The 14,352-nt window shown below is 35.7% G+C and overlaps 1 protein-coding gene across 1 annotated transcript in view; it reads left to right on the top strand.

Annotated features, from left to right (window-relative positions):
* Positions 1–14,352, top strand: part of ADAM7 (ADAM metallopeptidase domain 7) — a 68,301-nt gene that overhangs the window by 30,361 nt on the left and 23,588 nt on the right. The window contains exons 8-11 of the mRNA XM_058723300.1: positions 1,493–1,564; positions 9,676–9,845; positions 12,158–12,242; positions 13,631–13,761. Of these exons, the coding sequence (XP_058579283.1) occupies positions 1,493–1,564; positions 9,676–9,845; positions 12,158–12,242; positions 13,631–13,761 (458 nt within the window). The remainder of the gene's footprint in view (positions 1–1,492; positions 1,565–9,675; positions 9,846–12,157; positions 12,243–13,630; positions 13,762–14,352) is intronic.

Below are 14,352 nucleotides of genomic sequence, written 5' to 3'. Positions count from 1 at the left end.
TCTCTCTCTCTCTCTCTCTCTCTCTCTCTCTCCCCCGCCTCCCCTGTTCACTCTCTTTGTCACTCTCTCAAAATAAATGAATAAACATTTTAAAAAATAGAAAGATTTAAAAAAATTTTAAGTGTATTTATTTATTTTGTGAGAGAATGTGAAAGCATGAGCTGGGGATGGGCAGAGGGAGAGGGAGAGAGAGAATCCCAAGCAGACTCCATGCGGTCCGCCCACAGCCTGACTCAGTGTTTGATCTCATGAACCTTGAGATCACGACCCGAGCCAAAATCAAGAGTCCAACACTTAGCCAACTGAGCCACCCAGGCACCCCAGTCTCAGGATCTTTCTCAACTGTATTTTAGGCAAGCTCTACCAACTGGTCACCAAGAATTCTGGTGTGAAACCATATTTGCCACCCAGAATTTAAGGGAATGGTGGAAAAAAGGAACCTCTGTACAATGAAACACTAGGAGGGATAGGGTATTGGACACAAAGGTGGTAAGAAATTTCTTGAAAGATAAAATGGTCAATATTAAAGGTAGATGAGATGACTAGGAAGATGAGGAAAAGGTGTTCAATGGACTGGATAAGCAGGAGGACATTTATGTGCCTGTCAAGAATAGTTTCCGTGGAATAGAGGCAGTTAAACTAATGAGTAGTGGGTTGAGGGATGAATGAGAGATAAGTGAAGAGAGTCTAACGTTATATCTTTGAGGTATTTAGGTATGTGAGACAACAGGAGAGCAATGGAATAGTAAATAGAGGATATTTGTAGGATTCAGAAAAGCCATATTTCTTTTTATTCTTATTATGAAACAAGCTTGATCATTTGCATTTATCCCTACAGGATACTTTTGTTATTATAAAGTATATTTTATCAGGTTTCAATAGATAATGCCAACAACAAGGTCCTCAAATGGGGAGTCCATTTCTTAGGAACAAAAGACAGAATAGGCTGGAGCAGGAAGGTCCGCTTTGTTTTCTCAGCCTTTTCCTGGAGAGAAGGGGTGTCACAGTTTCCTGCCCCTCTCCATCACATCTCTGGCTCCAGGGTGGTCTTTGATTACATTCCGTAGTTTGTTACTACCATGGATACAGAAGGGCTGATAAAGTTTCCGGGTTGTTTTGCAATATAAGGATTTCTGTGACACTTCAATAAGTTTTGCTTCATCAGCATGATAAATATGGACTCTAAAGAACACTTATCAGTTGGTTTAATAAATCAACATAATGCAATATGTTGTGATGTGAAAAGGGAACAAGGTTATGAAGAAAATCTTAAAAATAGTGCTAAGCTGAAGCATGTCTTTAGAAACTGCTGTATGTAGTGATTTCATATCAAAAATGTAATTCTGCATAAATTGCCACGATTTTTAGCTGACCAGAAAGAATACCAATAAGTTTCCCCCCCACCCTGGAAATATCTCACAGTGGGTGAAGTATTTTGTTGAGTTCATATCATCTGTTATTAATGAATGTTGATCTGATGTTTTATTTCCAGTGTCGCAGGAATAATCATCCTCACAGTAAAATAAGGAATCGAATTTGGGGAATGGTCAATTTTGTCAACATGGTAAGATCTGATAACATTTGAATCAATCTAAGAATACAAATGGAAAATACCTTTTAGGGTAGATATCTCCTGGGTTTTGTGGTAAGCTCAGTATTGAGAAGGCCCAAAACACAGAAATTCACTGCATAGACTAATGAACCAAAATCCATTGAAAACTGTAAGGCAGTAAAGGAAACACAGCTCTGAGATTTTGGGTTTTGAAGTGAATGACATTTAACATCTAAATAAATTTCAAATATTGGTTAGTAACCACAAAATTTATAAAGCAACATATAAAGACTTGAAAACTCATCATGCATAAATCAAATCCATTAATACATTTAAAATCACTGTTCCAGAACCTAGCACTGTTGGAGACCTTGTCCCCGCTTCACCCACCTTGTCCCCGCTTCACCCTCAACTTCAGGCCTTTGTTAAGAGCCAGAGCTGAAAGGTCTATATTCACAATTCTTATCTCTCCTTCAGTAGTAATCTGTTTTTGTTTGTTAATTCAGTGATCTCTAGCCTGGTTAGGGGACCCAGAGAGTTTTGTTACCCTGATCTATCCCGTTTTAGGAAAGCTCTGCCCATGGGGTCTTTGGGTAGATTATTCTCATCGTTTATGTTCTTCCTTCACTGGTAGGAGACCTAGGAGGCTCTGGCCTTAGGACGGCTTCCTGTCTGTCCTCCAGGGGCAGAAGGTTTTTGTTTGTTTGTTTTTCTGGTTTTTCTTTTCCCTTCTTTCAGTAACAATAGGTTTTCACTTGAGTTCTGGGAGAATAAAAAAAAAATGCCCTACCCTCAGCAATCAATATGCCATCCAGACAGATCATCAATAAAGACTGGATTTGAACAACACTATAGACCAAATGAAACCAACAGGTATATGCAGAATTTTTCACCCAAGAGCAACAGAATACACCATTTCTTTCCCAGAGCAGAAGAGACATTTCATGATATATATTATAGAGTAGGCCACAAAGCAAATCTCAACAAATTCAAGAAGATGGAAATGATATCAAGTATCTTTTCCTGCCACAGTGGTATGAAAGTAAAAAAGCAACGCCAGCCAGATTAATGGAAAATTTATAAATATGCAGAAATTTAAGAGCACATTCCTGAACAACAAGTGGACCAACGGATAAATGAAAGGCATAAGAAAAAAATCTTGGTACAAAAAATGAAAACAAAACCTATCAAAACGTATGAGATGCAACAAAAGGAGCTCTGGGAGGAAAGTTTATAGCTATAAATGCAAACATATATCAATTAAAAAGAAAATATCAATAAACAACTAAAGTTCTACCTTAAGGGACTGCAAAAAGAGCAAACTAAGCCCGTAGTGAGCACGAGGAAAGAAGGAACAATGAGATAAGAACAGGAAAAAAAAATTTTTCTGAAGGTCACACAGCAGCTTAGTGCTTTTGTTTTTCTGGAGAGCAAGAGTCTGGTAGGTTCAAAGATGTTCCCAAGTCAGCAGTTTCTGTCATCCTTCAAGCCTATCCCGCCAAAGGAGGGGACCTCCAAGTCTCCCATTCTGCCCTCCACGGTTTCATGGGCATGCAGAGGAGGCCCATGAAGAGGATTCTGAGCATAGGTGTGAGATTCCTTATGCCTGTGTCTCTCAGAGGATCCTATACTCATTCTATCGCATACTTGCCCTTTAGCAATTCCTTAAAAATGTCTGGTAAATTCTTCTTATGTCTTGTATGGCGCTCAGCATGCTCTGCTGCTGGGAGATACTCCAGTACCATTTCTGCCTTAAAGAAGCAATCTTTCCTGAGATTTCAGGCATCATCTTACTTGCCCTGTTACCTCAGCTAACTTACGGTCCGATCTGATATGACTTTGTAGATTCTCTGGCTTTTTCTTTCTGTCAGGGTAGAAGCGATATTATTTCCGGTTTTGTACATCTGAGCCAGAAGTAGATATTCTCTGAGCTTTAAGCCTATTTCTATGGCTATTAAAAACCCTCCCCATATTTTTCTAAAAGGGAGGAACAAGGTGGTGTGAAATAGTTATATCTCATAGTCACCTATGGGTTTTTTTCCTGTTTCTTTTTATTGATTGATTTTCTCCCTTTTCTCCACATCCATACCAGCATCTGTTGATGGCCGTTCTAACAAGCATGAGATCATACCTCATTGTGATTTTAATTTGCATTATCCTAATGCCTAGTGATGTTGAACATCTTTTCATGTACTTATTGGCCTTTCATGCATCTTTTTTGAAAAACATGTCTGTTTAGGTACTTTGCCCATTTTTGAATTAGGTTATTTGTATGTTTTTTGCTATTGAGTTGATGGGTTGTTTAGGTGTGTTGGATATTAACCCCTTATCAGATATATGGCTTGTAAATATGTTTTCCCGTTCCATCTTTTCACTTTTTTAATGGACTCTTTTGCTGTGTAGAAGCCTTGAGATGCAGTCCCATTTCTTATTTCTTATTTTATTGCTTGTGCTTTTAGGTGTCATATCCAAAAAATCATTACCAAGACCCATGTTAAGGAGCTTTAGTGTTGTTTTCTTCTAGGATCTTCATAGTAAGACTCAACATGTAAGTCTTTAATCCACTTTGAATTCATTTTTGTGAATGGCGTAAGTTACCGGTTCATCTTCATTCATTTATTTACATGTGAATACCCAATCATCTCAGCGTCTTACATTGAAGAGATAATGTTTTGTCCACTGAGTGTTCTTGGCTTCCTTGTCAAGTATTAGGTGACTGTATATGCCTCGGTTCATTTCTGGACTCTTGATTCTGTCCCATTGGACTATTTGTCTCTTTATATGGTAGTCCCATGCTGTTTTGATGACTTTAGATTTACATAAAATTTAACATCAGGAAGTGTGATGCTCCTGCTTTCTCTGTCTCAGGATTTTTTTTTTCTTGGCTATTTGGGTGTTTTGTGGTTCTATATAAACTTTAGGAGTTTGTTTTCTACTTTCATAAAAACCGTCATTGGAATCTTGATAGGGATTGCATTGACTATATAGTTGGCTTTCAGTAGTATATGCATTTTAACATTATTAATTCTTCCACTGAATGGACAGAGGATACCTTTGCATTTATCTGTGTCTTCTTTGATTTATTTTATCGACTTATACTTTTAAGCATACATATCTTTCAGCTCCTTAGTTAACTTTATTCCTATTTTATTATTTTTGACGTTCGTGTATGTGGGGGATAAATATTTTTATTTCTCTTCAGAAATTTCCCTGTTATTGTCTAGAAATGCTACCAAATGTCTGCCTGCTAATTTTGTATCCTGCAACTGTACTGAATTCATTGAGTAGATCTTAACAATTTTGGGTTGTCTTTGGGATTTTTCTATAGATAAAATCATGGCTGCAAATAGAGACAATGTTACTTTCCTTACCAATTCTGATACCCTTGTTTCTTTTTATTGTCTGATTGCTGTAGCTAGAACTTCCAGTACTATGTTGAATAGGGTTGCTAAGAGTGGGTACTGGTTTTGTACTTGATCTTAGAAGAAAAGCTTTTTCACCATTGAGCATGATGTTAGCTGTGCGTTTGTCATATATGGCTTTGATTATGTTGAGATATGTTCCACCTATGCCTAATTTGTTAAGAGGTTTTTTTTAATAATGAATAAAATGTTGAATTTTGTCAAGTTGAGATACGATTCTTATGATTCTTTTCTTTCATGTTATTAATGTAATATGTCACATTCATTGATTTGTTTATTTGAATGACCCTTGCATCCCAGGGTAAATTCCACTTGATCATGTGAATGATCCTCTCAATGTGCTGCTGAATTCAATTTGGTGGCATTTTATTGAGATTTTTTTGCATTTATACTCATTAGGGATATTAGCCTGAAGTATTCTTTTCTAGTAGTATCCATTTCTGGTTTGGGTATCAAGGTGATGTTGGCCTTGTGAAATGAGTTTGGAGTGTTTCCTTCCCTTTGAGTTTTTTTTTTTTTTATTTTTCTTTTTGGAAGAGTTTGAGAATTATTGGTATTAATTCTTTAAATGTTTGGTATAATTACACTATCTGGTCCTGGGGTTCATTAGGATAGTTTCGATTATTATTTCAATATCCTTACTAGTAATTGGTCTATTCGGAGTTTCTATTTCTGTTGATTTGGTCTTGGTAAGTTGTATGTTTCCAATAATTTTTGCTTTTCTCCTAGGTGTCATGTTTCTTGTCATATAGTTGTTCATAGCAGCCTCTTATCCTTTAAATTTCTGTGATATCAGTTGTAACGCCCCCTTTTTCATTTATAATTTTGCTGGTTTAAGTCCTTTATGTTTTGCTTAGTCTAGCTAGGGTTTGTCCATTGTCTTCATCTTTTTAAAGAACTCACTCTTAGTTTGGTTAATCTTTTCCAACGTTTTTCTGTTCTCTACTTCATTTATTTCTCCTATAATGTTTATCATTTCCTTTCTTCAGCTAAGTTTGGGCTCACTTTTTATTGTTGTTGTTTTGGTTTGGTGTTTTTTAAATATGTATAGGTCCTCAGTGTGTAGAGTTAGGTTGTTTATCTGAGATCTTTCTTACTTCTTAATGTAGGTATTTATGGCTATGGACTTTCTTTTCTCTTAGAGCTGCTTTTGATGCATCCTATAAGTTGTGTTTCCATTTTCATTTCTCTCAAGAAACTCTTGTTTCCCCTTTAGTTTCTCCTTTGATCCATTGATTGTGCAGGAGAGTGTGCTTAATTTTCATGTATTCATGAATCTCCAGTTTTCCTCTTGTTATTGGTTTCTAGTTCCATACCTTTATATTCAAAAAAGATACTTGGTATGATTTCTGTCTTCTTGAACTCGCTAAGACTTGTTTTAAAACCTAATATATAGTCTATCACAAAAATATTCTACGTGCATATAAGAAGAATATGTGTTCTGTTGTTGGATAGAATGTTCTATATATGTCTGTTAGGTCCATTAGGGCTAAAGCATTGTTCAAATTCACTGTTGACTTATTGATTCTCTGTCTGATCTATCCATTGTTCAGTGTGGGGTATTAAAGGCCCAACTATAATTGCTTTACTATTTATTTCTCCTTTTATTTCTGCTGGTTTTTCTTTGTATATTTGTTTTCTTTTTTTCAAGTTTTTTTTAATGTTTATTTTGAGAGAGAGAGAGAGAGAGAGAGAGAGAGAGAATGTTCACACAGCTGAAGAGGAGCAGAGAGACAGAGGGAGAGAGAGAATTCTAAGCAGGCTCTATGCCATCACCAAAAAGCCCAATATAGGGCTCGATCTCAAGAACCATGAGATCATGACCTGAGCCAAAATCAGGAGTCGGACACTTGACCAAATGAGCCACCCAGGCACTCCATATATTTAGGTTTTCCAGTATTGGGTGTATATATATATATATATATATATATACATATATATATATATATATATAGTTATATATACATAGTTATATATCTTCTTATATACATATATATATATAGTTATATATATATATATATATATATATATAACTATATATACATAGTTATATATATATATAACTATATATACATAGTTATATATATATATATATATACATAGTTATATATATATATACATAGTTATATATATATATATATATATATATATATATAGTTATATAGTTATATCTTCTTGATATATTGACCACTTTATTATTGACTAATGCCCTTAGTTTAAAATCTACTTTGTTGGATATAAATATAGCTACCACTACTTGTCTTTTCTTTCTTTCTTTCTTTCTTTCTTTCTTTCTCCTTCTAGTTACCATTTGCTTGAAATGTCTTTTTCCATTCCTTCCCTCTTAGTGTATGTGTGTCTGTAGGGCTAATGCGTCTTGTATGCTGTATATTGTTGTATTTTGCTTTTTTATCCATTCATCCACCCTATGTCTTTCAGATTGAAGAATTTAATTTGTTTACATTTAAAGTAATTATTGATAGGTAAGAACCTAGTATTGCCACTTTGTTTATTGTTTTCTGGTTGTTTTGTAGATCCATTTTTCCCTATTTCTTATCCTACTGTCTTTTTTTTTGTGTTTTGATATCTTTAGTATCAGTACACTTTGACTTCTTTATTGTATTCCTTTGTATAATTGCCAGAAAAATTTCCCTTGAGGTTATCATGAGGCTTACATAAGATATCAAACTTATCACATCCTGATTTAACCTGATAACAACTTAGGATTCATATACTTTGCACTTCTCCTTTTTCTCCTTACATGTTAGATTCCTGCTGTTATAATTTACATGGTTTTTAAATATTTTGTAACAAATAGCATTGTGCACATTGTACTTATGGGGTTTTTTTTTTTGCTATGTTCATTTTTTTTAGCTTTTAAACTAGAGTCGTGAATTATATACCACTATTACCAAATTGCAGAATCTAACAATGACTATACATTTACCATTACAAATGAGATTTATCAACAGAAACTTTTTAGGCCAAGAGAGGATGTAATATCAAAATAACTGTCAACTAAAAATACTATGACTGGTAAAGCTGTCCTTCAGTAATGGAGAGATAAAAACTTTCTTGAACAAACAAAAGCTGAGGAAGAGAGCTCATTACCACCAGACCTGCCTTACAAAAAATGCTAAAGAGATTTCTTTGAGTGGAAGAAAAGGAATGCTAATTAAAATCATAAAAAAACATAAAATGATAACATTAATCTCTTACGTAATTAAGAGTCTCTTATGGTTTGCCTCTCTCTCTTTTTTCCTTTCCCCAGTGTTCACCTGTTTTGTTTCTTAAATTCTATATGAGTTAAATCATTGTATTTGTCTTTCTCTGACCGACTTACTTCACTTAGCATAATACACTCTAACTCCATCCACATCATTGCAAATGGCAAGACTTCATTCTTTTTGATGGCTGAGTAACACTCCATTATATACCATATCTTCTTTATCCATGAATATGGATACGCTTCGTAGTAACGATTGCATCCTTTACTAATTCTGTGAGCTCTCCATTCAGTTTCTTATTCATTCTTTCTTTCAATCTACTTTGTATTGGCTGCTATATATAGTTTTTGTCTCAAAATCCTCATAATGTGTACTAAAACTTTATCTTCTTTTGTGATGACATCAAACTATCTGCCAGCTTAGAGTTTACAAAAGCAAATGGGAATAGGGGTGAGAAGGCTTATGGGCTATAGCAATTTGTGCCTGTTTTGAGCAATCTCCAGTAAGATTTCTCAGACTACAAAGTAGTTCCAAAAATCAAACAAAATATGGCAGCTAAGCTATTGGTCTTTGAAAATCATTATCAACCTTCTAATCTGCCGTAGAACCAGCTAGTGACTTAAATGGAGAGATAAATAAGGTACATTTATTCCTCTGTGTGTCACTGTTAGTGAATTCACATAGGTCAGTTATAATCTCAGAGCCTTAATAAATTATTTATTCTAGGCACATCTTGAGCCCAGTGTCTGTAAAGTTTATGACAGCTCAAAGGGAATCTGATTTATTTATTGTTTTTAATGTTTATCTTTTGAGAGAGAGAGAGTGTGTGTGCAAGTGGGAGAAGGGCAAAGAGAGAGAGGGAGACACAGAATCCGAAGCAGGCTCCAGGCTCTGAGCTGTTAGCACAGAGCCCGATGTGGGGCTAGAACCTGCTAGCTGTGAGATCATGACCTGAGCTGAAGTCGGACGTTCAACCGACTGAGCCACCCAGAGGTGCCAAGGGAATATGATTTTTTAGTCAAGTGTCTTTGTTGGTCATGATAATTCACCCAGGATTCTGGCCAATTTACTCTACATTCTGTTGCAAAATAACCATTTGTAAAATCAGGCCTGTGCTTTTTGTTGATGTACCTCACATATTTTGTTTTGTTTTGTTTTATAAAACGTTTATTTATTTTTGAGAAAGACAGAAACAGAGCATGAGTGGGGGAGGGGCAGAAAGAGAGAGGGAGACCAAGATTCCGAAGCAGGCTCCAGGCTCTGAGCTGTCAGCACAGACCCCGACTCGGGGTTCAAACCCACAGACCGCGAGATCATGACCTGAGCCGAAGTTGGACACTCAACTGACTGAGCCACCCAGGCACCCCTGTACCTCACATGTTAAAAGTACTTATTTTAATATAAAGGAATATAGTAACAATGAAGGATCCTTCTGTAACTTGACTCTGTGAAAACTTACTTCCCCTTTGAACAGATTTATAAAACCATGGACATTCATGTGACATTGGTTGGCCTTGAAATGTGGACAAATGGAGATAAAATAGACATAGATTCAAATATGGAAAATACCTTATTGCGTTTTTCAAGTTGGCAAGAAATATTCCTTAAAAAAAGGAATAATTTTGATCACGTTCTGTTACTCAGGTATGTAAGTTCTCTATTTTCCTGCGTAACTTAGGTGGATTATAAAAAAAAGAAAATAAAACAAATGAACAACCAAATACTTTTTAAAACAATTGACTTTTGCATAGTACACAGTGACAAAATGTTATGTCTAGCCATACGTAAAATTTCTAAGTGAACTTTTTCATATTCTTTCTTTCTAGTATTGGTTAATACTAGAAAGTAAACATATGATATATTTCCAATTCTGGGCAGGGTTGAAAATGTCATTAGGTAAGCAATGTACTTTTAGAATTGATTCACTTATCAACATCCAACACTAACTCCTTCCATGTTATGTCATTCCAATGCGCCACCAAAACCAACCTTTCCGGTGGAAAGGAATATCCTCATTCCATGGATGTTTTCCCTCAACAGAGTGTCCCTATCCAGTGACTAGCCTCTCAAGAGCATCTCTTCTGCTGTTAAAGATGACAAATAACTAATCTATCACAGCGTTAATATTCCTAAGTAAAGGTTGGGATTTACGTACAGTATTACATCATTCTTTAAAGCGGGGTGGGGGGCATTTTTATCATATTTTTGTAATTCAAAATACCTATCACACTACTCAGCCTATAAGAAAATGATAAATAATTGTGGAGCCGAACTGATCTTCACCTTGTGTTAACCATAGTCCTGTTATCCTAATTAAATTACGAAAACACACCTTTGGAGCAATGGAATCTTTCGGCAATTCTTCTGGTGCCCTTAAGGCTACTATGTATATAACCATGGTACCCACTTGACCCACTTCATTTTCCTATAATAGCAGTGCTTCTCCTAAGGTCTGTGGATGGCCTATAAATGTGCTTCCCGGCATCACATAAGTGTTAACTTTCAGTTTGAACTCAGAACAGTGAACCTTCCAAAGCCTATAGTTGGAGTCCAGCTCTTTGGCAGATTGATGAGAGTGTAATGCACCTCCAAAATAATATCAGTTCTGATTTTTATATCTGGAATGGCCCCCAGCACACATCTGCAGGGGGTCGTAGTTGTACCTGACTTGGACTCAGAGATTCATGCACCAGTTTGCCCTAAAATTACAGAGGTTAAAGTAAAATATCACCATGACCTTTGTTGTGGGCAAGATTAATCTCTTTGCCTATTTCTTGGGCCTGTGTTTTAAAATAATAAATTAGTGTAGAAATATTTACATGGCTGTAAACGGAAAACTTTGCTTTCCTCAATGTCTCTTATCCTGAGAAGTAGCTTCTTACACCAATAGTACGTCTGCAAATACGGAGATGAGAAAAGGGCTACTAAATGTCTAACCGGACATCATATTTGAGACTTCTTATGTGTTGAGCTTCTTGGACATCTTTTTGCCTATGTTCACAGAAAACCAGAAGGGATGAGACAATATATACGGCATTATCATGGTGTGACTTTTGTTCTTAAGTGACCTTGAGCAAAATCAGACCGTGTGCGCTCTGATGCTTTGTTTCCATAGGCAGTGTTCTTCCAAGATCTCCAGAGTCTAGCAAGACCAGAATTCTAAGTTCTTCCAAGATGTGTAGCCAAACACTGAGACTAAAATGTACAACATTTCGAAAGCAAAGAAAGAAATAGAGCATGTTTCTTTTTTGATCTTCTTGGTCAAAAAAGTTAAAGATTAAAGATGGTCGCCTAGCCTGACCACCTTCCTTGTATTTGAACCTTCTTAATTAAATTCCATGTGTGGTCCTCCAGCTGATGATCACTGTCTTTAAAGTGGTTCAACTCTAAATGTTCTTGAAAGCATATCAGGTCTGGATTCCCTTAACATACACAACTACATCTGTCTTTTTAGGTAATCCAAGAATAGTTCACACGACAACTTTTTAAAATATTTGATTATAGCTATCAAGTCCTCTATGAATTTCTATGGTTGATGGAAATTTTCTAAAAATTTTCAACTATAGCTAATTAATTAGTCATGGTGTTGAGTCTACTCACTGTGTTGTATTTTTCCCTCCAAGCATTTTTTAGCTTAATTGTTTGGTCTTTTAAGTGGTTTTATCCAAAGCTGAGTATAGAGTAAGCCATGGAAAATTGGACTCTCACCATATTATGTTTTTAGAAAGTACATTTTTTAAGACTTCAACTTTGGACTGCACTGTTTCAATGCCTCTAGTATACCACAGGTTTTAAATGAGCTTAATAACAACTAAGATCATCCTCAATTCTAGAACTCTAGAACAAAAGGCACTTTTATGTGCAAAGGTACTAGCATTGTGAGGGTTCGTAGCAATTCAATCTTTGTGTTAAACTATGACCTCAGACTGAAGAGTGTATTTGCACCTTGTTTCCAGTGGGAAGTGGCTCTACACAAATGCACAAGGAATTTCTTATCCAGGGGGTATATGCCTGCCCTATTATTCCTCCAGTGTCGTTAAGGTAGGCTGTGTTTTATTGATGTTATGTTACTTAATCAAAAAGTTTGAATTAAACTTTTGTAAATTTTCTGTGTCCCACTGAAGAGAACACGCATGCATTCTGTCATATATTCCCACCAAGATATGTCATGATGAAGCTGTTATATTTCTTTTATCAAATCAGAAAATAATCTTTTATAAAAACTATAGATGAACAATGAAAGTAAACGAGTGTTGTTCAGAGCTTAAAAGAACACCACACACAAAGGAACATACAAAAACTAAGAAAGCTTTTTGGCATATTAAATATAATGTGTCTTTATTTACAAGGACACATAAAGTGCACAAAACTTGATGGCTGAGTTATCAAGTGATAATTGTTCTCGTGCTGAAAAGGGAGTGCATAAACCATTTAAAATAGCATAGCAAGACAACCTTGCAATTCATTTTCAGGAAGAATAAGGCCTTCAAACTGCTGACTTATCTATTTTATCTGGTATTTTTCCCAAGTCACTAAGCTTCTAGTAAATGGTGTCCAAGTAATCTTATTTCAGTCTTATTAAGACCTTGAAATTAAAACCTAGTACATGATCTATTTCTTAAATGGATATTTTTATGATTATGCCTTGACTCCGGTATTTTAATAACACAAATTCTGCATAGTCGAGTCCATCTAATCTAACACAGGCTGTTGCCACTCCAATTATGGCATTACAACTCGTCCAGAACACATTATAAATTTCAAATGAGTGCAATGAGATAGCCAAATTAGAGGAATTTTACCTTTACAGTAGCCTAATATCCCACTCCTTTCTGGAAATTAATTTTTTAGTCATTAATATAGAGATAAAAACATGAAATAGAGCTAAAACACAGGTCACAATCAACCCTTCCTGGGATTTCAAATCACTGAATTTCTGGGTTTTTTCATAGCAGAAACTTCCTCTGCAATGATCACATAACATTGTTGTGCAGTGTAAGACTGTACTTGGAAAACATGAACCTCGCATATTTATTTTTACCCTCTTTGAATATCTAGTATATAAAAGGCAAATCAATAATGTTTATTGTATTGTGTAGGACATTAGCTTATCATTTTTAGCTATTTGTAAGAATGAGTTTATAGAAATCCAACAATGACTATTGCTGTGCCACAAAAAAAGAATTTCAAAATGCTAGTGTTAGAGACACTCAGAAGGTCGTTTGTCCAACATCATTATATAATTAAAGGACCCGAGGGCAAGACAGGGAGATAACTAAGTCCATGGCTTCTCAGATAAGTACTACTTAACCAGAAGCTAGAAACTGGGTCTCAACCAATAGTTCAAAACACTATGTTTTTTGAACTATGTTTATATAGAGTGCGTTATCTTATAGAAATTTCTGATGCACATCTTTTCTTGGCCTTAGGATCTTTTACCTGACCTAAATGTAGTCGCAAGCAGAATTGCACACCAGCTGGGGCATAGCCTTGGGATGAAGCATAATGATTACCCGTGTACTTGTACTTTTGAGAGATGCGTGATGGATCACGGTGGAAGGTGAGGCTCAAACCATGCAGAGAAGACATTTAGATATTTTGCGACCGGCTCTTGGTTAGATCTCCATATCATAGGGATATACTGTTATTATGTGAAAATTTTCCTAATATATTCCGTAAATTCTCTTACAAAACCAGCCGTGATAGGCTTCCCTTTGGGGTCTAAATCTTATCAGTTGGTAGTGTCTGTCCTAGTGATACAGTGAGAGAAAATTTAAAACTCCATCTGAACATACTACAAAAGTATGCAATGATTAATTAGTAAATTGCACTAAGGTGCATAGGGGAGGGATACACTCAATGTGCCTCGTTTTATCATCTTTGTTATAAACTCTAATTTCCTCCTTCAAATCTTTACTCACATGTTATTCTCAGCCAAGCCTCCCCCAGCCACTTGATCCAATTGTTCAATCCTGTCTCCTCATAACACCCTGTCGGGAATTATCTATCCCCTCTTCTTTGCATTCCCCCCCCCCCATTCTTAGTATTAATCACTATTTAATATAGTCTATGCTTTAGCTATTTAGCTTGCTTATTATTTTATTTTTCCAATAAATTATAAACTTCATGGGGCGCCTGGGTGGCGCAGTCG

This window comes from Neofelis nebulosa, chromosome 3 (assembly GCF_028018385.1).
Source record: "Neofelis nebulosa isolate mNeoNeb1 chromosome 3, mNeoNeb1.pri, whole genome shotgun sequence".
NCBI lineage: Eukaryota > Metazoa > Chordata > Mammalia > Carnivora > Felidae > Neofelis > Neofelis nebulosa.
The sequence above is the reverse complement of the archived record's forward strand: the minus strand, read 5'-3'. Positions and strand labels throughout refer to the sequence as shown.